At 38.1% G+C, this 25449-nt stretch overlaps 1 protein-coding gene across 6 annotated transcripts in view; it reads left to right on the forward strand.

Annotated features, from left to right (window-relative positions):
- The first annotated feature begins 6455 nt into the window (after nucleotides 1–6455).
- BRD1 (bromodomain containing 1) overlaps nucleotides 6456–25449 on the forward strand; it is a 55127-nt gene continuing 36133 nt past the window's right edge. For 5 of the 6 annotated variants that reach the window (XM_005519204.3, XM_014248967.2, XM_088054691.1 and 2 more), the window contains exons 1-3: nucleotides 6456–6536; nucleotides 10641–12021; nucleotides 23382–23538. In XM_005519204.3, coding sequence (XP_005519261.1) covers nucleotides 10655–12021; nucleotides 23382–23538 — 1524 coding nt within the window. In that variant the 5' untranslated portion in view covers nucleotides 6456–6536; nucleotides 10641–10654. Of the gene's footprint in view, nucleotides 6537–8401; nucleotides 8518–10640; nucleotides 12022–23381; nucleotides 23539–25449 lie in introns of those variants that run through there. The other variant, XM_088054690.1, reaches the window with a different exon arrangement.

Below are 25449 nucleotides of genomic sequence, written 5' to 3' on the forward strand. Positions count from 1 at the left end.
TAAGGCTGAAGTATTAACTCACTGTAAATATTGGAGATTGTTTCTTAGAGATACATGTTTGTGAGTGAGCTAACTAGGAAAAAAACTTCCCTCAGAGCTTATACCTCATATTATATTTGCAAGTTTTTAAACTGAGACCAGAGGAACTGAGAATAGGGAATTCACTAAGGGTTTCAATAAATAAAATGTACTTTATGTATAATTAAACTTTATGAAGGCAGTGAGCAACTTGTCTTTGCTTGGATGAGTGCTGTGTAGAGAATCATTTCCAGTGTAGAGGAAAGGATCAGGAAGTAGGAAAGGGAGATGGTAACAATGTGTTTGCATAATGTTATTTACATAGGTTATGCTATATTAAGAAGTTACTTAATTTATCAGAAACTCAGGTCCCTTCTGAAATCTGAACCTGATCAGGATAACAATCACAGATACTAAAAAAAATTGGATTTTTCAAAAATCATTGTGTATCCAATATAGGTATGAAGTACACTTTATTTTCTCTTTGCTATGGCAGCATTTTACAAAACTGTTCAGTTCAAATAGGTCTTTTTTTTTGTGTTAACTTTCTATAGATTCTGTCATATCTGCTATTGAGGTTTCTTCAGTGTGTCTTGCAAAAAAAGAGGTCAAAACCCAATGCAGATTGTTTAGCCACGCTGTTTTGTAATTTCTTGCTGTGCAAGTATTATATTTTTAGAACTTTTTGCATAGCAATTACTGTTTTGTTTTTTGATTCCTACCCATTACCACTGACATTCTGTCTTTACCCATAACTTGGCTCAGTTAGTTATGCTGTGTGAATTGACAGACACTCCAATTCTAAACATATAGCTGCTTTTGTAAGCTAAACTAATGATGGCTAATAACTGGGGGTGCTGAAGGGGCACTTCCAAATCCTGGATTTACTTTACTGCTGTTCTCTTATGCTGGTAATAATTTTCATCTTATCATGCAGGGAGGCACTCTTGGGAGCTAAACAGAAAATTGATGACTTGTTTATGAAGGGGTTGTTCTGATGGCAGTTATTCTGTGGCAGGAATAGCATCCCACAAAGACCTTTGCAGGGGGAGTTACTATGCAGAACATATTAAAGGTGCCAAACTGTAAGCACTAGGAATTCAATACTTAATAACAAAGAGACAATGGTGGAAGAGAAGGGGAATATTGTTCTCTTGATTATGGCTGTATCTACTCCTTTGGAAACAGCAATATCATTATACATAAGAGTGCCAATAACTCTGTTCCAAGGGTTTGTTCTTGATAAATTAGTCTCTGAAATAGCAGATGGTACTTTTGCTGTTTGACAGACCTACAGATCAGTACATGGGCAGCTCTGTGCTTGTGCTGCAGCATGTTGTAATTTGGGTGTGTGTTTTTGTTTTGTATTATTGCAACATAGTTTAGATACGTTTTCATGTATATCCTAATCACGCAGTTTGGTTTTGCATCTTTTGTAGTGTCCAGAGGAGTGAGCTCAATCCTCACCTTCTACCTTGCAACAGTTATGAGCACATATTGTAGGGACCATCTTAAAACTGTGAAATCCTAAAGGTACATGATGTTAAAGGACTGAAAGTAGTGGATAAGTAAAGCAGGCTTTACACCCTGTCAATTGTGTATGTCAGTGAAGAGCTTGGTGTATTTTTCAGTCAGCAAATGACAGGATGCATGTCTTCTTGCAGTAGGTGACCCCAAGCAGTAGTTCCAACAAATGTTTAAATGGAAATGGGGTAAGGACCTTTGCATAGCAGCTTTACTGCTTGAAGACTAGTCTGTCAAATGATCTTCAAGCTTATCTACAGATAACATTGCATAGGACTGCTTAGCAGATGCAGCTCACAGAGGTATTTCTTATCAAGCACCCTGATCAAGCATGACTTCTGGTGGAACTCTTACGATAAAAGGTGTCTAGACCCTCATCAGTACCATAAAAGGCACTGACTCAGCTCCTGGTCTGTTTTTAAACTTGTGTTTTGGTGAAGACTGTTTGTTTGGATAGACATGAACTGTTTGGAAGGGTCAGACTAAAGGGTCTTAACAATTTATAAACAAAGAATCACTTTGGCAGTGAGAATGAGAAGGGTGGTACAATGCAGGAAGTAGGAGTTATGGAGTCCATAAGAAATAAAAAAATCCTTGATTCCATAGCAGTTGATGAACATCATGTATACCAATATAATTTCATTTTTATTTCCCCTTTTGTCATAATACAGATAAAACTGCCAGATCAGAGGAGTGAGAAGGAAAATCCAGACAATTCTTCCTAACTAGAGAACAAGGAATATATTCAGTAACCAAGTAGGAGTAAAATGGACCAACACTTCTCTTATATATTTGAAGCCAAAATTCTGATCTTCATTCTGAGATTGTCATCTAGGACTTTAGACTATATATCCCACTCAGTCTAGTATGACATACTAGTCTTTCTGACAAGGTATCAATGAGAACTAGGAGATGGATCAGTGGTACATGTATTTTTGTGTAAATACAAAAATTTGCAAAGGTCACCCAGAAGATAAGTGATCCTGCACCACCACCCCACAGACTGAAAATAGCTGAAATTTTGTCCACACATTGCTGTAATATGTCTATTGGTAAGGTTACAGCATCTTTTCCACAGTGAATGCTCTTCTGGCTTTTGTGAAGTTTGGGACCAACCTTTCTTTTGTGAACTTACAGAGTCATGCCCATGAGTATTCTACCAGTGCCACATACGATGACTGATGAAGTAAGTGAGATCTGAAAGCATTCCCATATGGGATGAGAGGACCATGGTAATGTTGTATCTCATAGATGAGTGTGAAGGTGCAAATTGTATAATGGAGAAGCCAAACTTGAAAACTACTGGTGATACATTACCTTGAGGCATCATACAGAAGTATCTCATGCAAGGTTAGGCATATTTGTTGTCATGAGAAGAAGACACACACAGTCCAAAACCTTTCTCAAAATGTAGATTCTTGCAGGTGTCTTGGTTTGAAAAAACAGGTGTCTGCTAAGGAAGGCAGGAACCTCCCTTGAAATGGAAAATTTTCCCCCTCTCCCCCCTTCTGAATTAGGATAATCTTGAAATCAAGGGGGTCTCTAGCAAAGATACAAGAGTAGGAATAACAGTTCTTTACTAGTAAAATTAAGATAAAAATGCAATAGTACAAAAAAAAACCGTGACAGAATACAACCTGACTCCCTGTTGCTCAGGGTGTTGGTAGCAGTCTGATTAAATGGTGGCTTCAGTCTTCCTGGAGTGACAGATGTGGTCCTGTTGAAGCAGGGGTCCTGTAGAAGGGTGTACTTTTCCCCTGAAGGTCCAGTGGTGGTGTAGATGGGTCCTGTTTTCCTCTGGGAATCCATTGGAGAAAGGCTGCCTGTGGTGTTCCAAGTCTCAGATTATATCCAGGTAGGAATGCTTGGCTTCTCCCCCCAGCTGGAGCATGTCACAATGGGATGATGTAAATTTATCAGTCATGCACTGAGACTCAATGGCCATTAACAGAAGATCCCCCTGGAGTTACGAGGGATGGGTCATGGAAGAGCTAAAGAGCACTGCCCCACCTGGTTTTAACAGATGGTAATAGAATACATTTGGTTACATCTTGCATTGCAACCCAAGACAGCAGGTTCTGAGGAGGGTGCGGTGTCAGTCCAATTCTTTCTTGTCCCTTCACCCAGCTGTCCAGGCCAGGAGAGGAATAAAAAGTTGCATCCAAAGTAGGTCAGTACCCCTGCCAGTATTTAGTGCTACAGTAAGTCTTGAGTTGACTTTTAGAATGTAAAACAAAGGTGATACACTTTAGAAACATAGAAATGTGTCTCATGAAGTTTGATTCTAGGAGAAAATGGAAGAGGAGTCCAAGGCAGATAAATAGTGATTGTCTTTCTTTACGTGATCTTTCTTGAAGTGATTCTATAGAGAATTTGACAGCTAGTGGAGGTGAAAGCTAGTAGGCAGAAGATCCTCCTGTGAAGTTTTTCATGCAGAGTGAGTCAACATTGGCAACTTGGTTAGTATTTTGATGCTGCCAGGTAGGGGTCTGAGGATTCTGGGGGACTGGGACTGAAGCCCCTTGCACATGTTGAACTGGTGTGAAAAAAGGTGGTGAGGGTTCTGTTGCCATCAAACTGTGGATCAGAGGGCTTCTTATTTTTGGCTTGAAATTGAACCATGCCTCACTTGTGAGGTGGAAAAGACAAAGGTAACAGATCTTTGAGGTTATAGGGACATGTGCCGAGGACTGGTCATATGCCCCAGACAATACTACATACCGTTCTGTTTTGAAATACATGGGCTAATGTATTACTTAAAATGGAGAGGTTGAGCATCCTGCTCTGGTAGCCTGTCATAAGGTCAATGAGAAATTATTTTGAAGTCTGAGACTCCCAATACAGAGCTTTTTGTTGAGTGTGTCCTGATCTTTGTGTCATTGCTCTGAAATATCATATGAAGGAATGACATGAGTTCTGTGTCCTAGCCTGGATGGTCCAGAGTGAAAACTCCACATACCACCTTCTTACTGAGAATAATTGGGAGAATCTAGAAGCATGAGTTTTAATTACTGAAAAGTAGTCAAATGGTGCAAATACCAATAAGGAATACCACATTATCAAAGAGATATCCAGGGACTATGGAATGCTGTAATCCACCTGGCAGAAAAAAGAAACTGGAAAAATGGCAGACTCGCTGTTTGTCAGACACATTAGAATGTCGACACCATCAAGGTTTCTGTGGAAAATTTGTCTCCACTTAAAATGTGTTTGTACAGCTGCACAGCAGATACACGTGTGAATTATCCCTTAAAAGATAAACCAACATATTTCCATATAATAATATTATTAGTTTTTTGATAACATTATTTCCATTCATTTTTTTACTTTGCACAGTAATGTACATGATATGGTATGATGTTCCCTCTTTAATACCTTTCTATCACAGGTTTAATTCCAGTGCAACACTAACTTATATCAGCATGTTTTAAGACTTCTGAGACTGATGGCAGGATCACTAAAAAAATTTAACTGGAGTGTAGTTCCTCACAGCAAGTACACAAATGATCAGATGGCCTCCATAGCTCATACTCTTATATTGGAAGTTGAAGGTCCTTTGTCTGAGGCTAAGGATCTATTCCTACAGTGAGCAAACTGCACAAGTGTTACCTGCTTTAATAGGTTGTGTTTTGTTCTGAGATCAGTGCACTAAATGGTCTCTGATAAGGAAAAAAGAATTTGGAAAGTACTTTTCCTATTCTACAAGATTTCCATAGCCTAGTTGCATAAACTCCTGAACCTTAATTAACTTTCTACAAGTAATAACAGGTATATGTATTTCTTATTCCCTAGTCATATATTTATTGTAGGACCAACTGGTTTTTGAGGCAAGGAAACATCTTACTGATAGAGAAAACATAAAAAGGAATTGGTAAGTTGTTTTGCAGCAATTTAGCTGAGTGGATGCTAAATACTGATGAGTAAAGAGAATCATACCTACTCTCAATCAGTTGCTTTTTATTATATGCAGGACTTGTTCTTTATGATTGGCATAGGCAAGTGTTTGTGTTAGGCTTGCCCAGCTAAACGTTTTTTAAGGATGTGGGTGCAGCTGCCTTGCAGAAATGTATTGCAGTAAAATCCTCCAGTTCTCGAATATGGCTGTAATGGCTGTCTAAAAATAATACCTAACAAAGAGTGTCCTTCGCAGGGGGAGCCAGAAATAACCTTCTTTTTCTCTGTCAAAATGTGAGTCTATTATCTGTTAATCTACTAGCAGCAGCTTGACCCAGAGACCACGAAAGAGCTGACTTTCAAGCATATTTTCTACGTAACGAATCTTGAGCTTGGACTTCCCCCCGAAAGAGATAATAAATACCACTCGCTTCAACTTTTGAGCCTCGGTTTTGTAACGAGCCGCGTCCCGCCTCCGTCCGTTCCCTTGCCCCCGCGCTGGGCCGTTCGAACGTTCTACCAGGGACGCGCGGCGGCTTCGCGCTCGAGCCCGGCCGGTCCGGGCGGGAGCGCGGTGCTCGCGCGGCCAGCACGTTCCCGCCCCGAGCGCGGCCGGTGCCGGCCCCGGGCGCGGAGAGCGGCGGCGCGCAGGCCCCGCCCCGTGGCGGCGGCAGCGCCGGGGCTGGGCGGTGCCTGGCGCCCTCACGTCCCTTCCCTCGCTCGCTCGCTCCCTCCCTCCCCGCCCGCCTCTCCTCCTCCCCCCCGTCGGCGCAGCGCTGTGGTGAAGCCGCATTGTTTGTGCCGCGGGGGGAGGGGAGCCGCTCAGCCCCGGGAGCCGAGCGCCGAGCCCACAGCCGGACGGCGACGCGCGCCGCGCCTCACGAATGCGCCGCGCCCGGCGGCAGCAGCAGCCCCGCACCCAGCGCCGGGTGACCGTCGCGGGCAGCGCGGCCCTCGCAGCGCCCGCCCGCCCGCCCGCGGCTGCCGGACGCGGGGCCAGGCGGCAGCACCGGCGGGGCCTCCGCCATTAACCCGGCCGAGCGTCGGCCGCAGCGGCGGAGCGGGAGGTCTGTCAGCCGCTCCTCGGCGGCTCCCACAGCGTGAGTACGGCCGGGTGGGCGGCGGGGGCGGCGGGCGGGGGCTGCGGGGCCAGGAACCTGCGGGTCCCGCCGCAGCGGGACGGGAGAACGGCGTGGGGGAAAGAGCAGGGCGGACTGGGCACGGCAGCCTGCGTGGGGGGGCAGCGGCGGGCGGGCGGGGAGGCGAGGCGAGCGCGGCGGTCTGGGGGAGGGAGGGAGGGCGCCGCTGGAGCTGTTTTGTCAGCCGCCATATTTGTGGGCCGAGTATTTTCGCGGCGGGGAGGGAGTGACTGTTGGGAAGGAGTGGAGATGATGGGCCCGGGCAGGAACCATCCTGCCGGGGGCCGGGAGGGGGGAGCGCCGCGCCGGGCAGGAACCATCAGCGGGAGGGGAGGGAGCGCGTTGGAGGCTCCCTGGGCGTGGGCAGGAAGTGTTGGCGCGGCACCGGCGAAGGCGGGCCCGGGGGCGTGGGCAGCCGCGCGCGGGAGGCAGGATTCCGGGATGGCTGTGGATTCTGGCGTCGGCGGCCCTTTTCCTCCGGGCCGGCAGAGAGCGGCTCTGGTGGTCTCGCGTGTCTCGGCCGTGAGACCCCGCTCTGGGCCGTGCCCCAGGGAATTGCTCCTACTGCGCGGCTGAAGCGACGGGTGGTGTCCGCCCCGTGTGCGTGTGAGCACGGTTTGCTTACCGTCCCTCATTGTCTAGGGCTGAAGAGCATTCCTGTAACTTTTTTTTTTTTTTAATGGTTTACATGAAACTGCCATTGAGAATGGAATTCCCTAGTCCATTGAGCAGGGGATCCAGGGACCAAAGTTCATTTGAAGAGGAGGAAGGTAACTAGGGCAGAGATTGTAATTTAAAAGTATATGGTACTGTACTTTTCGTGTTGGTTTTAGCCTTCCTACACCTTGATAAATAGCTTGGTTGGGTTTTTTTTTTTGTTTGTTTTGTTTGTTTTTGGTTTTTTTTTGGCCTCATACTGTGTATTTCTGTTACAGTGAGGAAAAACGTTTGCTGGTGATTTCCTTCCCAAGTAGCTGATGCAATTCTAGGAGATGTGGATAACTTTCCTGGTTTATATTCTGCAGTCTTTAAGGGTAGGGTAGTGCTAACAGAAGTGCATTAACATAATTTTGTGTGTAGTTAGTGCAATATCTTTGTGAGCATTGAATGGAAACTTGTCTTAGTTTACTCTTCAAATTTAGGTCTTGGTCCTCATTCCTGTCGATTTACACAATACTGGGAAGGGGAGTGGGGGGTGGGAGGGAGAAATGCTAGCTGATAATTACCTTGGAAAAGCAAACCAGTTGTAAACTTATGAATTTGCTATGCAGAACTCTGGTGTTCATACAGAGTATTTATAGAACATTTGTAAACAGAAGAATTTTGGAGAAACAAAACACTGCTTTAGCCTCTGGGGCATTTAAGTTATTCACACTAAATTTGCATGAAATTCGTCCTGAGTACTACCAGTTTTGATTCTGTGTGCATTGCATTATATTTGTAGGCTACCCATTCTGTGTTTTGAGACTGTAGCTTCCTTCCTAAGTCAGCTGTATTTACTGTTGAGTATTACAGTACACTTAGATGTTAGCTCAGTCATTTTTTTCATCAGTCTGGTTCATACAGTTAATTTGGCTTTTGCAACAGCTATCCTCTATCTTTAAGCAAGATCAAAGATCTTGTGCTTTTGAGTATTTTCTTCTTACTTTTAATGCCTGCCTGAAGCCATGCTCAAGAATCTTGGGAACAGAGTGGGGTGGAGAGCTTGGAAACCTTAATGTGTTCTACTGTGGTACTGGGCTAAGGTAGTGTGGACAAGTTACATGTTTTTGATTTCTGGAGGTCACCTCTCATCTCTCCCTCTGTATTTTTTTCCAAAACAGTCTCTATCCTCAGGAGCCACAACGAACAGATACACAACCAGATAAAATGTAGGAAGGGGCATTAAAAATACCAAAACAGACTTTTACATCTAGACAGAATTGAAAGGCAATTATATGAGGTAAACATGCTGTAAACTGTGTTTCTTGATTGACGAGTAAATTGAATCCATTCTGATCCGTACTAAGTTGCTGTACAGTGACACATCAGTGTGTTTTAGCTGAAGAATCCATCATTACTGGTTCACAATAGCAGAAATCAAGGCCATTGTATTATCTTTCGGTCTCTGAATTGCAAAATGTATATTGAAACTGGGAACTAACTTTTAGTTTTGGTTAAATTACTGGTATATTTTTGGTTTTAGTCATTTTAACTACTTTGGCAGTATTAGTTGTTAAAACTGTTTGCTGCAGTTAAGTGTGATCAAATCCTGTGTTGTTTTACATAATTTAATTATTAAATATTTCTTCCAAAGTCGTTGGAAGAGGTGGAACCTTTTATTTTCTTCTGTTGTTTCTAAAGGGCAGATCAGAGATCTGTCATGATTAAATACTAACTGTTGTCCGGCTATATGGTATAGAAACTAGTAATAAGGGTTAAGAATTAGTTGTGTAAAAGTTAGATCTATGAGAAGCATAATTCTTGCGTGAATAATAAAACTATCTTAGATTATGAAAGCAGAGTCCATTTGTGAGAGCAGACAGAGCCTTTTGGGAACTAGTCTAGGGTTAGTTGGCTAAGTGATCTAGTCTTCCTGTAAAAGGAGTTCCTTCAGTACTTGGAGGCCTTTAGAAATTGGCATCATGGATTTAAGCAAAAGGCAAGCAGCATGGAGTAGTTCATGTAGTTCACTGCTTGCTGTTTTCTTCCCAAAATAGATATACTGGTCTTTCACAGTAGTTGTGTTTTGATTTCTCTATTTGTCTGCTATTTTGGCAATACATGCTAACTCTAGTTGTGTTATAGTGAGCAGCCCTGACTCAGAATGCGGAGTTGAAATGGTGAGGCCCTAACAAAACTTTAGGCAGTGGTTAAAGATCAAGGGTTTTTTTTGTAGCTGAGGTTGAATGATGCTATTTATTAATGATTTATTGGGAAGAAGGAAGGAATGGAATAGATTTTTAAACTTGACAGTGTTGGTCAGGTTTGTAATATTTTCAGCCCTTATAGGAGAAAAACCCCACCTACTGTGAAGGTGTCAAAAGGCATGAGGATGTATGGAAGCTTTTAACTTAGAAATTTTGTGACCAAAATGTGTGCTCATCCTAGTCATGGGGCTTTGGAGTGGAGGGGAGAAAGCTATCTTTTTGTATAGTATGTGATGTTTTTGCAGTAGGTTGTAAACTTAAAAATTGTTTTAAAGAGCTTGGGACTGGGTTTATAAACAAGGAGATTTTTATCTGTCAGCAGATGATTTGAAAACAGGTCCTGAAGAATCTGTTGAAGGAGAAGGGTGTGTGTACATGCATACTTAAAAGAAAGAAACATGTTTTGGCCCTAAGTCAAATCTACTTTACAGGTGGAATATTTACTAGTTGCAGTTCATACTGCACCATATTGGGCACTGCAAGTTCTTGTCATGTTCTTGTCATGTTGTGAAAATAATGGGCTCACTAAGGATTGAGGAAGGTAAAAAAAGTATAGGGCTGTCAAACTGCCCACTTACCAAATGTGGAAGTGTGCTTTTTGAGCTTTTAAATATAGCTATAGTAATTGAGTTGATAACATGAGTGTTCGAAATTGCACTGGAAAATATTCAGAGAAAACTTGTTTTTCTTTCACAATTGCATAGTTCTTTTGATAAGAGGTCTAGAGGACATAATCTGTAGTTTCAAAAATTTTCAAACTGCAGGCACCCCTAAGGTGTTAAGAAGAATTGTATTAAAGGTTTTCTTACAAGGTAACAAATGCATTTTTTTATCGGTGACACTTTTGAAATGTTTTTGTTCTTATGCAGTGGTCTTTCCAACAGTGCTTCTACAGGGTTTCTAGCAAGGATTTTGTGTAACTGTGTTTACTCAGGGAAGATGTTATTTAGAAGATCTATTGATCTTTAGGTTAAACTTGTACGAAATTGAGCATTCCTATTGAGTCAGAGTGACAGACTTTAGGTTTTGTTTACTTTTGGTTAAATATATGCGTAGAGGGCTGTAAAACTGAAGGTTTTTCTCCTTACTACAGTAAAACTACTATTCTAATACGATTGATTTGAGTTCATAGTATTAACTGTTGCTCTAATTTTAGGTAAACATTACCAAATGAGGAGAAAAGGAAGATGCCATCGAGTATCGGCAGCAAGGCATTCTTCTTCCCCATGCAGTATTAAGCACTCCCCGACACGAGAAACCTTGACGTATGCTCAAGCTCAAAGGATGGTTGAAATAGAAATTGAAGGTCGCCTGCATAGGATCAGTATCTTTGATCCTTTAGAAATTATATTAGAAGATGATCTTACTGCCCAGGAAATGAGTGAATGCAACAGCAATAAAGAAAATAGTGAAAGACCACCAGTTTGTCTAAGAAGCAAACGCCATAAAAATAACAAAGTGAAAAAGAAAAATGAAGCTCTTCCGAGCTCACATGGTATACCTGCTACAACAGCTCCTCTTCCAGAACCAAAAGTACGGATTGTTGAATACAGTCCCCCTTCAGCTCCTCGGAGACCTCCAGTTTATTACAAATTCATTGAGAAGTCAGCAGAAGAACTTGATAACGAAGTTGAGTATGACATGGATGAAGAAGATTATGCATGGTTAGAATTGATAAATGATAAGCGGAAAAGTGATGGAGTGTCAGTTGTTTCACAAAATATGTTTGAATTCCTTATGGATAGGTTTGAAAAAGAGTCTTATTGTGAGAACCAAAAACAGGGTGATCATCAGTCTTTAATTGATGAAGATGCAGTGTGTTGTATATGCATGGATGGTGAATGTCAGAACAGCAATGTGATCCTGTTTTGTGATATGTGTAATTTAGCAGTACATCAGGAATGCTATGGGGTGCCATATATACCTGAGGGCCAGTGGCTCTGCAGACACTGTTTGCAGTCCCGCTCTCGGCCTGTAGACTGTGTGCTGTGCCCAAACAAGGGAGGTGCCTTTAAAAAGACAGATGATGATCGTTGGGGACATGTGGTGTGTGCTCTGTGGATTCCAGAAGTTGGATTTGCCAATACAGTTTTTATTGAGCCAATTGATGGTGTCAGGAACATTCCCCCAGCCAGATGGAAGTTAACATGCTACCTCTGTAAACAGAAAGGTGTTGGTGCCTGCATCCAGTGCCACAAAGCAAACTGCTATACTGCATTCCATGTGACGTGTGCTCAAAAGGCTGGTCTATATATGAAAATGGAACCTGTGAAAGAACTGACTGGCAGTGGAACAACGTTCTCTGTGAAAAAGACTGCCTATTGCGATGTACATACTCCACCAGGTTGCACACGGAGACCGCTTAATATTTATGGAGAAGCTGAAATCAAAAACGGTGTGTGTAGAAAGGAGGGATCAGTCAGAACTGCTAGGTCTACATCAAAAATCAGAAAAAAGACAAAAAAAGCCAAGAAAGCAGTGGTTGAACCCTGTACAGTTATGCCAACAGTATCTGCTCCTTATATCCCCCCCCAGAGGTAAGCAAACCATCAAAATGTGAGAAACCTTTATTATCTGTCTAATTCTAAACCAGTGCTTTTAGATTCCACCTTTAAGTCTTCGTATGTTTTTACATGCTTTCTTTAGAGGGCTTTTTCTGAGAATTACTGTTAATTGTACACATTGCACTTCTGTGGAGTTGCATTAAAAATGCAGTAACTTCCTCAGAGAAATTATTTAATGATTAAGTGATCTGTCTTGTCCTCAGAACATTTGGTTTGGGGTTTTTTTGTCAGACTAAGTTATGTTGTGTGTTCACTTGTCATTCACTGTACTTCTAAGAATTAACCACTGAATTTGGAATAGTAGATGCAGTTATCTTTATATTAAAGAAAAAAAGCCAAGCTCAAAGTTAACTTTATTTGTAGTTTTGGATTTCTGAGCTTCTTTTTCTGATTTTAAGAGGTCCAAAATGAAAATTACAATAGTGTATGTAATTTTTGAATCTTGTTCATCTCACGTAAATTACTTGTAGTGTAAAATCTGTGTACGTTTTGCAAACAACCTTCAAGGAAGTGTTTTCCTTGTGTGGCAGAATAACTTCTCCGGAGGTGTTCCCAAAATTTATGTTTGTATGTTTCCAACACCAATATATGTGTTTACCTGTTGAATTAATTTAAGAGCAGTAGTTTGGAAAGTTTCTCAAACAGGCACCAGTTCATGTGGAGGCTCATTTCCTGTACTGTGACCAGACTCTGAGTACACAGAGTGAGGACTTCTAAAATAATACAATGCCTTTTTAAGTAGCTGACTCACAAGTCTCAGGTAGTAAGCAATTAAAGCTGGTTAAATTAATCTAAATAAATACATGGTTAGAGACTGCAGTTCTTTCCGGTAATAACTTTTGTTAATGTAAGAAGCTACTTGACTGACTTTGACAAACAGCCTTCAGCTTCCATACGGTGTTCACAAACACCAGTCAGATTGATTGCTCTGTTCTCTGATAGGATTGGCTTGGTAAAATGGTATTTCTGTTCAATAATGCACTCAGAGAAGCTTTAGTTGACAGTAGACAACTAATACTGCTATTTAAACAGGATCTACTGTCCATGGAAGAGGGAAGTTGGTGTAAAATAATATGGCTTTGTCTTAATTAGGACCTAATAGTATAGTGTGTTTTTGTTTTGCTTTTTTTAAGACAATATAAGAAAGAACATGGACTAGAATTGAGGATTAGAAAGTATGTTCTCAATTGTGCCTCTGGCAGCTCATTTCATTGGCAACTTTAAAAAAAAACAGGCACTGAAATGGTGCTATCATCAGATGGGTTTTTTTTTAAATAGTCATTAGATGAGGAGCAAAAATAGATTAGGAGCAAAAATGCAGAGAATTTTCTTTTTTTCATGTTAATGATTAAATTTCTTTTCAAGTCTGCAGAGAAATTCAGCTTTCTTCTATTTGTGCTTCTCTTCATATTTCTAGAAACAAAAACAGTTCCTATACTGTATGTCATAAGTGTAAAAAATGTGCAAGTTTAAAGGTATTTTAAAGTTGAGCTTTATTATAGATTGCTTGTCTTTGGTTGAGGGAGGCGCTTGCTTAAGTAGTCTTTGTAACGTGAACATGTTCAGTCCTAGAAAACTGGTCCCTGAATTAAAAGTGAAACAGAAATGGGCATATTAAAAGTGATTACACTGCAGACCCAGATCTCTAGTTTTAGAACCAAAGTTGTCTAGTTTTCTTCGACTGTTCTTCATTTTTTTTTTTTTCCGTTTAGGAAGCACACTTGTGTTTCTGTAGGAATTAAGTACATACCCGTAAAGTATTAAAAAATTATTTGGATAATTTCACACTGGTCTTCATTTAAATTATTCTTTTTCTCTAATCTGTTTTTTGATACTCTTTTTTTCCCTTCAAGCTGAAGCATGATTTTTCAGAGGTGTTGAGGAAGAACAATTAAGCTATTTAAGTTACTGGAGAATAAATATATACACTCAGTGTTTAAACACTAACTAGTGCTTTTTTACCTGAATAATTTGATTTCAGTGTGTTTCCAACATCTCTGGAAATTGAGGTGCACATGGAGATGCTTGGTTAGGATGGCTTTCTTAATACCTAGATTGTTCATCTCCTTAGCATATCGCTGGCTCTTCAGAAGAGGTAGTTGGACGAGTGTACAAATATGAAGATCATAGTGAGGAGGAAAGTACATGCTGGATGCAGCCCCTGAGTACATCCGGCGAAGCTTAAGGGAAGTCGTCTTGCAGTTTAAGTTCAGTTTAAGGAGAAGGATTTGTATCCTTTTCTGGATGGTGACAGTATATGAACAACTGAGCATTTTAGTAACACAGTTTTTAATAAATTTCTTTTCCAAAATAGTTATCTTAATGTTAAGGATATTTTAAAAAGAGTGAGAGTGGAAAGCATACTTCATAATTTCTGCACAACTTTTGTAGCTTATAAATTTCTGGATCAGCTTACCTTATGGTCAAGTTTCTCTGCTACTGCCTTGAATGACTAGAATTTCTTACACAGATGTCATATGCTGAGCTTTTTGCTGTTAAATTATATAGGTAGTGTCCTTTCTCTAGGTCATTTGTAAACTAATTATATGACTTCTCAGACTGTGAACTACTGATTTAGGGGTGAGTTTCATCTGTGAACTACTGATTTAGGGGTGCAGATCAGTAGTTGCTCACCACTGATCCATTGATGATAGGAGGTAAATGCTTACCTCCCCTGCTTCTTTTTTTTGTGATTTATTTTTAATGCTGGTCCTATATCTGTCCTGTTGCCTAGGTATTTCGGAAAGTCTATACCTAAGTATTTACTTCCAAAGGTGCAGTAGTTCATCGTAGAGCCTTAAGGTGGTTTCAGTTTTCAGTGCTGTCAATGCTGACTTGTAACTTGCTTAGCATTTGTAATAATGTATGGGATTACCAGGGAGCTCTTATGCATGGAGGATGTGTGTCAGACCTGGCTGCAGAGATATGTTATTTCTCTACTAGGAAATTCCATTCAATTTTTATTGAAATACAAAACTCTTGAATGTGGTTGCTTACACTGTACTGTTTGTTGTCATCAGGTTTTTTTATTTGCCCGTTTTTGGGGGGTTTGCTTGTTTTTGTTTTGTTGATTGTTTAAAGGTAGAAATGAGCATCATCTAAAAGTTGTGTTTCTGGGAAGTGTAGGAAGCAGCTGTGCTATGTGGGGAGAAGAATGGGAAAGGACTCTAAAACTGTCACTGTTTGGGAGGGACAGAGAGTACCTGCTCCTCTTGGCAAATGGTATTCCAAAAATATCCTCCCACTGCCACCAGCTAGTTTGGCTGGAGAAAATGGCAATTTTTTATTGAAGTAGTATTGCCACTAGGGATGTGTAATGGTTGAATTTTGCTTAGTAGAGAGATTCCCCACCCCCAACCCCCACCCCCAAAAAAAAGTAGAAGGATTTTGTTTAGACTGCAGGTCCAGAATTTTCAAGTTAGGAAATCCTAACTTTTAGGACTGGTTTGACAATCTAAATCTAGCTGCTTCTCTCTGTTATCTTGCATTCTCTGTGCTCAATTTCTTGTGTTTTTTGGGTTTGTTTTAATCTGCTGCTGCTGATCCTTGTACTTTGTAACTATTGCCTTATTCAGCAATCAGGATGAGTACCTGAAGCAGATGTGTTACAATGTTAGCTGGGAAAATGACACTCTTTCTGTTACTTTGAGCACTTGATTCTTTAGTACAAATAGCATTGTTTTTGTGTAGTCTCTCGATCTTGTGTGTCAAAAGAGGCATTTAAAAAATGTTTGCTTGTTAGCCAGTGTCAATATTCACGCTATTTAAAAATGCTGTGAATTGTACCTATATACTTAGAGGGATATAGCATGTGATATAAAATATTTAATATGCAGTATTTTAAAAGTGTACACTGAGATACACTGTAATCTGCTTTATTAAAATGCCATTCATGCAAGTACTGCTCTATTAACTGGAAGCTGACATTAAAAGTATAAATATTTGCTTTCATTTTTAAATTTCTGTTTTTGCAAACATGACATGTTTGTTATGTCTGAAATTAAGAAAACATTTGAAATGCAATACTTGGATAGAGAGCAAAGAATAAGTAAAAAAGCCCCACTTTTATTAGCCGTAGGAACACTGTTGTTGCATGAGGTGTTGTTGCATGAGGTGTTGTTGCATGAGGTGCATCATTAATATTAAAAGAGAATTATAAGATTGTTATGAAAGTAGGTAAATAGGAGTTGACAGCTGAGAGCAAAAATTGCTGAGACTCTTAGAAAAACATTTTCAGCTCTTCTGATGGATCAGCATTTATGTGTCCCACATTAACTGATTTCTCTATGTTGATATTTGGTTTTGTTAGGAGAAGTACTGTGTCTGGTAATAAGCTGGATTTCTGTTACTGTGTCTCAAGGCAGAACCTGCATTTTCTTTTGGTTTATAATTTAGCCAGTTGAGCTATCCTGAACTTTCTTACCAAGTAATTAAATGTAATCTTGTTACCTTAACACAGAAATCCTGATAGTCTCTGAAAGGCTGTATGGACCAGAAAAATAAATAATAAATAAACAGGAAGTGTTGAAATGCAGTATAAGGGGAAAGGAACAGCACCTTTGAGACACTGTTAGTCAGCATTCACAGATAATGCTTCTTATTCATATATATGTAGCTTATTCATATATATGTAGTATGTGGATTTCTTTTGGGGATTTTTTAAAACATTTTTTAGGATACTCAGGTTTTTTTTTAATACATTCAGAAAGTCTTGAATGTAGGAGAAAAGAACAAGAAATTTGGCTTAAAATTCAGCATAAAAAAGCTATTGAAAAATACTGCTGGGGCCAACATTACAAAGAACTTGGAAGCTGAATAAATTTAGACCAATGTCTGTTAGCTCCTCCTTGAATATACATACATGTATGTATAATTCACAGAATCATGTGAAAATGCTTATTTTAATTCCAGGGGAGCATGATGTAGGTGTGTCTTGTGACTGTACCTAATACTTGGAGCATAGAATCACCTAAGTGAACGGCAGAAGTCATCAACTGCTGATGTTTCTTTTCTTGTCATATTGACTTTGAAACCTTTCTGTTACCTGTAGAAACTACTGCTGGTGTCATCCTGATCTCTTTGCTTAAATAAAAAAAGTAATTTTCCCTAAATTAAAAAAAGAGCTACTGTGGTGTTCAGTAGTTTTCCCTCAGCAGTATTTAAAAAAAAACTGAAGGTAACTTCAGAGCGTAATTTGAAGCTAGTTCATCTTGACACTGGTTGACTTATTAAATAAGGATTAATTAATGTGTTCAAAGAAGTGTAACTTACTTAGTAAATTGGAAAAGTAGGGTTTTTTTTTTTCCCTTCTGTTTATTTTACATGTACAAGGCCAAGACGCTTAAAACAAATTAATATGTAAGTTCTGTAAGGCATATAATTAATATTCTATGTGCTTTCTAAGGGGTTTGGTCCACAATAGTTATATATGTGATAATGCAGTTACAAAGACTAAGATTTATGTGATTTTGTTCTTCAGAACTTCTGAATTTCACCAGTTATGTGAATTTCCTTTTTTTTTTTTTTTTTGCGGCAAAAGGAGGATGTTATGATTTGTGCCATAGCAAAACATCTAAAGAATGCATTGTCTAAAGAACTGTCTTTTGGCAGGTTTTTTTATTCAATGATCAAGTTACAGAGTGCACAAAAAAAGATAAATACTGAGCTTTCTTCTTACTACAGATCAAAATGTGATTTTTGATTAATACATCTGATGTGAATTTAGCCTTTTGATACTAGATTTCAACATTATGTGTGGTCATTATATTTGTATAGTAATATATTTACATATGTGGTCACTATATATGTACAGGAATTGGCAGAAGTAATGTGGATATGATTTTTCCAAGAAGAGATTTTTCCAATTTGACAGGGTGGAGATTTTTCGTTGTTTGAGGTGGGTTTGGTTTTGGTTTTTTATTTTACTTACTGTTTTGGGTTTTTTTTCTTCCATTCCAAAGTTTTGGAATGTCACAAACTCTAGTTGTTAGAGCAGGAAGAAAATAACAAAGAATTAATTGAAATAACAATATTTTCTTACCTCTTCAGTTCACTGTTCTACTTTTCCTGTCCAAGAAAAAATTTACAAGCTGCTTGCTCAGATAGAAAAATGGGGGGTTCACGGTCATGTAAGCAAGACAAAGTGTTTTCTACATGTGCATTTAAAACCAAATAATATTTAAATACCAGTAAATGTTGAATAAAGAATAGGAACCTGGAGAGACTTTCAGGCTTAGAAGATGTATCAATAGATTAAGTATATACTGTTAGACTCTCAATCTAGGAGAGGTAAATTCAGTAGCTATACTTATAGACATAACAGACAAAAAGGAATAAAAGCTGCAAAGTAGTTCTAATTAAGAGTGTGTATTTTTGCATGGGGATTCTGCACACTTAAGTCGCAGAGGTTTAAATTAAATAGTTTTCAGTCTTCCCAGGATTTGATATGTACTGTTAGGCACGTAGCTGACTTCCGTTTGTTATTAAAAGAATGTTATCCTTTTTCAAAAGGAAATAAAGGCATGCAGATGGATTCTGATTTTTACATAGTTATTCATTTACCTGTGTTGTCTTTCAAGTTGGTCAGAACAGTTTGAGAGTTTTTATTTTTAAGTCATACAGTAAGTTTTATCTTTTATTGAGGAATAGGATAACAAAGTTGTTTCTTCACTATTTAAAGGATAGTGTATTGAAAGACAAGTTTTGCAAACACTTTGATAAGCAGCTGCTGCCAGAGGTTTTCTGTAAGAGTAGAGAGAGTTTCATCTATCGAGGTGGGCATTATGATCTTCAAAAACTGAAGTTTCTAGATTTGGAGGTAGGAAGAATAGTTGCTAAGACTCCAGAATTAATTCCAATTCCCCAAATAAATACTTCCATAGCTTGTTATTCTAGTTTTAAGCATAGTTGTCTTCCAGTAAGTGTCGTGGGAATTACTGTAATAATCTGTAGGGAAATCCTGCTTCCTAGAAGTCTCAGTATATTTTGTGGAACTTTGCTGAGCAAGGCTTGAAAATTTAAGTGTTCTGGAAACTCAGTTTACTTTGTTGCAACTTGTTCAATTTCTTTTACTTCATTTTGTTCTGACAGGTTTTAAAACGTATCTCCACTCTTTGTGTGGGAAAATAAGGGTATTTTCTTTGCTCTGTAAAGTGGAACATAAGTTGATTGTTAATGGATATCAGCATAGGTCAAGAGAAACTGGTATGTTAGTGGTACTGACCACTATATAATACAATTTCTTGTGTTACGGATACCTTTAGTAGTGCTATGCTGGATGAAGGAAAATGCAAAATAACTGATAAAACCGGAGGCTCAGGATAAGTATGGTAATTAAAATAATAGGGTTCGTTCATGTTCAAAACTTGTTTAGCTGTAATAGATTTTTGATCTTCCTTAGGGTGTCTGATTAATACAGATTTTCATACTAAGTTGTTCATGCTTGAATTACTGTAGTAATGTTGTCAAATCACATACTTGCTCAAGAAAATGTTCTCTCCAGTTTATATTTCAAAAACTTAAGAATCTTGAGGTATTTGAATACTAAAATAATACCTATGCAGTTAAAAAGTGGGTTTGTGCAGTAGTTAGGTAATGATTGATACACTATTCCCTATAACCAGTTGCCATAGTGTCCACAGTGATATGTAACTGAAAATGGGAAAAGAAGGAAGTCATGAGTCAAAGGAGGCAGCTGTGAGGTTTGCTATGGTAAATGCACGTGTCTTACATTGACAAAACTTATTTTATGCATTTGTCTTAAAGGTGGGGAGACTAGGACTGAGTGACACACTCAGTTCTCTGAATGCATTGACCAGTGCATTAAGTGTATCATCCTTTACAGGGTCGATTATCCATCAGATGTCTCCATGTAAGGAGGCTATAGGTGCTATTTCAAAGGTTCGGCTCAAAAGGGATCTTTGCTTGTTTAAAGACAAGCAGGAAACTGTATTGATATCCCTGTTTGTAGTGCACCTCACTGTTTTACAGGGCTGAGGCTGGGGAAAGGAAGTAGTTCTGGCTCACTCAGTTGGCTGTGGCACAGTTAAAACCGTTCTGAAAAATGTTTTTGTCATCTTTGTAGTTTTGGCATGTAGCTCTAAAAACACAAAAACAAGAATTGGTATGACTGCCAGTGCTAAAACATCAAAAGGCTGCAGTGGTCATCAGCTTGAAACCTAATGCTTATTTTATGAGACCAGTTAGATAGCAGCAGTCACTGAATATCATTGGAACACAGTCACCTTTTTAAGAATTTTCAAATTCCTCTATCAATGTACTTTGTTTTAAATAACTGGTAAGTTGGGGGAAAACTATGGGTTTTTCTCCCAGTAGTTGGTATGCTTGACTTGTCTTTGTAGAAATGCAATTTACTTGCTTGACTATGCTTGACTTTTATTTGTAGAAAATAATACAGAAAGCTGTTCTTTTTTGACATGCTTATACTGGAAGAAGTTCTAGTGTGGACAGATACCTTAACAAAAAAATGCCTTTGCTGAGGTGTTTTCTGTAGTTCTGGGAAGTGCCCTAAAATCTCTGAGCCTTGCCCCTCTGCACTGGGGATTTATCAGTGTTGTGTAGCAATTAATCCTGTCATGTCCAAGTCAGATCTTGGATGAAGTCTTTAAACAGCTCTCCCTTACCTAGACCAAATACATGCCTTTTTTTTATTCCTCAGTATTTTTTTTTAATTACATCTTTGTTGGATAAAAAAAGGGAAGTGGAACGTGTGGAAAATTCCTCTTTCAAAATCAGTACCCAGGCTGTACAACTTGCAGGGTTCTACAGCAACATTGTCTCATTTGCCCAAAATGGTTGTATTGCCCATCAAAATTTAAAGTACTTGGGGCTGTTAAAGTCCACCTGGAAGTATCAGACTAAGCAAAAGGGTGGTTCAAGAGCTGTGATATAGGTAGTAGGTTGTTAGTTTAACAGCAGATGTAACATCCTCCTAGCACTAAGTTCATAGTGTAGAGGCTCTGTAGATATCTGCCACATGAAGAGTTTCAGAGCTCTATTTTGACAAGTATGTAGCAGCTACCCATATGTGGTGTTTAAATTGAATACTTGGTTTAATTTAGAGGGGAGGGCAGAGATGAGTAGTTTGTAACCCCTTGTTAAGTAGTCTCTGCAGTCAAATTACCTTCTGTTTATTTATATTTTATATTTTGAAAGTTGGAGAGTGTCTTCTGTGAACATCTTTCTTAAGTTTCTTTTAACACTACTATTATAATTATATATTAATAGTATGGTTCATTATGTGAATTGGCAAATGTACTTAAAGTTGTCGTTAAAGATGTTTGCTTAGTCTTGCCACATCTGATGGGCATGAAGCCAAAGCACCTTTCTTCATGTTTTGATTCTCTGATCTTTCCAAATAGTTGTGTATTTGGCTATGTTTTTTTTTTTTGACTCAGTTCAGTAGGTTTTACTGTTTCCAAGAGATGTGTGAAAGCAGTTACTTGATTTTGATTGCATTCTATAATTAATTGTAATTATGTTGTTTGAAGTTTAGTAGGGTCACATCTGTTCTGCATTGAGTAAATCTTTGTGGAGCCTGTGTTTGTCTTCCAGCAAAAGATGTACAACACAGTCTGAAGTCCATCTGCAGACCTTCTAAGCTTTAAATTAAGCTAGAATTTTTCAAGAATGCCTAACTAGCTTAGTTATTAATCAAAACAACGTCATTGAGGAACCAAAGGACACAATGGCACAGTATTTTTAAAGAAAACCTGGGTTTGCTCTGCCTTTACCTGGTGATGACTGAAAACTTCAGCTACAGTTAGTAGCAATGAACAGACAATGAATATTGCTCCTTATCTTCTACACAGTCCAAAAAACCCCAGGGTTAGATAACATTTGGTGAACTCAAAGTACATTCACTTGTATGTTAGTCTGAAAAATATTTCTTTTTCCTAGACATTCTTAAAAACCATTTTACCCAAAGCTTACTTCTCACTTTATATTTTCTTTAGGTGTTTTGACTACTTAGCTTTTATCACTTACCTGCAAAACTTTCTTCCTAATACAAAAAAGGGAAAAAGGAGAAAAATATTAGTATGTATATACAGTCATGATTAAACATTTTTTTTTTATATGTCTCATGCTACTGCTCTACAGTTCAGACACTTCTTGAGTTAATAAATGCTTGGTTTAGTATTAAATTTTGGAGGATATGTGATAAACCCTGTACTATTGAATGTAGAGTTTTGCTGTGGGTAGTAGTAATATTCTGAGTGAAGATTTAATTTCTTTTTTCATTGTTATTATCCTTTCTGTAAGTGTTTTGCATCCAGCTCTCTTTGCAGCTCACTCCTGCTTCCAAATGAAGGAACCATCTCTCTTGCAATACAGGGGGTTGGTACAATTCTTGTGTTAATTTTACAAGGGCTGCCACCAGTTACAAATACCAGCATTATCATACAAAGAGAAAATATTTTCATGCTACAACCATTCTTCTAACTTCTGTTTTGCTGTAATTTCAAGATACTGTAGGCACAGACAGCTGAAGATGTTCCAGATAAACTTTCTTTTTAATATGTTTTCAGAAGCCAGTGTCGTGTTTGAGACTTGGACATCTATCTAATATGTCATTATTTGAAAAATAGGAATCAGTGTTGTATGTTTGTTCATAAAGCACTTTTCTTGAGTATTTGTAAATGAGTATATGCATATTTACATTTGTTAAAAAGCAGCTCTGGGCAAAATACTTACTGGTTTTGATCTAAATATTTTGTTAACTGTTTATATCATCCTCACATCTTCTCTGTTTGATTTATTTCTATCATATGTGTGGGGTAAAATAATAATTGTTCCTGTGTTTTATATTTTTTGGTTGGTTTATTTGTCAGAAATTTAATATTAATAGAGCAATACAAGGCTTTCATTGCATGTTTTTCTGCAAAAAGTTTGAAGATGTATTGTCTGTAAAATAAACTACTTTCTGTAGATGGCAACAAATGATCTGATGATTTTCTTAGTGACTTGGAGCTTTTTATCTGATTTCATTCATGAAATCATTCTGAAATGCACGTAAAGCTTTATTCTCAGCCGTAATCTGGGATTGCTCTTCCAATAGTGATACAAAAAAATTGATTCCCTTTAGCTTTATAAAGTACCTTAATGTATTTGGTAGAAACTACATTGTCAAACACTGGTTGTAATTTACCTGCTCAGAAATAATTTTACTGGAAGGGATCTTAATGAAAGTAGTAACATAGTGATTACTTCTGGTTTTATAGTATACATTCATATATATATGATGTTTAACTTCTGTAGATAAATGTTTTATGCTTTGCTGTGAAAAATACAATATCAGTTTTTCCATGTTTTAGATTAAATAAGATTATGAATCAGGTGGCCATTCAGCGAAAGAAGCATTTTGTTGAACGAGTGCACAGTTACTGGTTGCTTAAAAGACTGTCTAGGAATGGTGTTCCACTCTTGAGAAGGCTGCAGTCCAGTTTACAGTCACAAAGAAATACACAACAGGTATGTGGCATACTTTTTACTTACAAGAAGAAATCAGAAATTTTCTATTTTATTAAGTTAAAAATAAACTAGGAAACCTAGTGTGAAGTAAAAACTTTCTTTTACTCAGGACTGAATAAATTCTTTATGCTGTTCTGAAGTGATATTACCTATACTGGCAGTTGGGAATTGTCTAATATTTTTAATAGCTGAGATACTAAAAAAAAAAAAAAGTGTAGCTTTTTCTTCTGTTTTGCTTAAATGTTTCACAAAAATACTATCATCACAAATATACCATAATAATGCCATTATTCTTTGATAAGTGTTGTCGTTTTTTGGAACACATTCAGTGTATTGTCAGATAAAAAATAAAAGTTATTTTATATTCATCAAGAGATGCAAAGCAGATGTCTTATTTGACACTTGAAAAAAATGTGGATTTTATCAGGGTAAAGGGTTAGATAGCTAGTTTACAGTTTTCAGATTCAGATCTGTGTTGCCCACCTTGTTTGGTAATAGCAAAATGCAAGCTCTTGATGAAGTTCAAAGACCTGTTTCAACTTCTGGTTCTGCTTTTGACACAGTCAAGTGGGCTTATAGACAAACATAAGTTTAGTTGTACACTCCTGTGAATAAGTTGCTGAAAAACATCAAAACAGCAACTCCAGGTGGTCTGTTGGTTTCAAGTTGCTGGATGGCTTCAAAATAGTTAAAACTCGTGAATTGTGTGGATCCATGTGTGAAGCATCATGATGTGGAAATTTTTACTGCATCCCAGTTACCTTTTTTAGTGGAATAGAATGTGTAGGTGGCTGTGTTCTTTCCATTCTCCTGGCATTTGGCTGCTTGTAAAATACCCTCTAAAACTTAGGAATTAATTTTTTAATAATTTACTTGTATTAAATTGATTTTTTCCCCCTCTGAAGTGGAACTGTTATTTTAGTTAGAATTGTATTTTTTTTTGCTGGTTAAGTCATTGATTGATGTAGTCATAAAAATACTGTGTTCAACACTACTTCCTAATTATTTGTTCTTTCATGTTTATATGTGTTTGTTTTTTAGCTTTTCTAGTGGAAAAACTAATTAATAATTTCCAGAATAATTGAGATTGGAAAGGATCGTGATAAGGGTGCAACATCTCTATATATTTAAATAATGATTATCACAATAAAACCACTATTGTAATTGGTGTTTGATTAAAATAAAATAGGCCTTTAATATGAGCATTTTAAAATTCAATTACCTGTTTACACTTTGGTCCAAACAGTATTTCTTTATTTTCTTTCCTAATTTGAGAATGATTCTTAAATAACGAAATAATATATTCTAAATAAATTGAAAGCTATTTATATTGGTCTGTTAAAAACTTTGATATTTTGAAAAGTAAAATCTAGTTTCAAGGTGAGCTGAGTATTAAATGATTCTGTTGATGAAAAATGTGTAGTTAGTGCTTTTCAGTGAGTAGCAAGTGTTCTGTGTATGACATTGTCCTTTCCATAGCACCTTCAATAGCTGTTTATCAAAGCAGTCATAACTGCAAGGCATTTAATGTATTTTGTTACTCCCAAGTATAAACCAATCTATAATCAAGACAATAAATGGCAGTGGCATAGCTGTTGTGAGAACACCTTAAAAATTTTTAGATAGGCATGATTATTTTGTTAATTTCACTCCAGATGGGAAAATTCTTTTTGTTTTATGCGATGTGTCAGAATATCAAGAAACCTACACAGATTTTTCAGTTCATCAAAGAAATATAAAAAAATGATGTAATACAGATTCAGATTTTTTCTTTTTAATTGTTATTTAAACAGAAAAGAAGTGTTACAATGATGAACCAAAACCCTGAAAATTATTTCAGGATGTGTGGTGAAAAGTGGTTTTGATCCCTCTCTCTGGTTTGGTTACCAGAACAACTTTGGCAAAGGGAGA

This window comes from Pseudopodoces humilis, chromosome 5 (genome assembly GCF_049639895.1).
Source record: "Pseudopodoces humilis isolate 2021_Gansu_Grassland_sample_001 chromosome 5, ASM4963989v1, whole genome shotgun sequence".
Taxonomy (NCBI): domain Eukaryota; kingdom Metazoa; phylum Chordata; class Aves; order Passeriformes; family Paridae; genus Pseudopodoces; species Pseudopodoces humilis.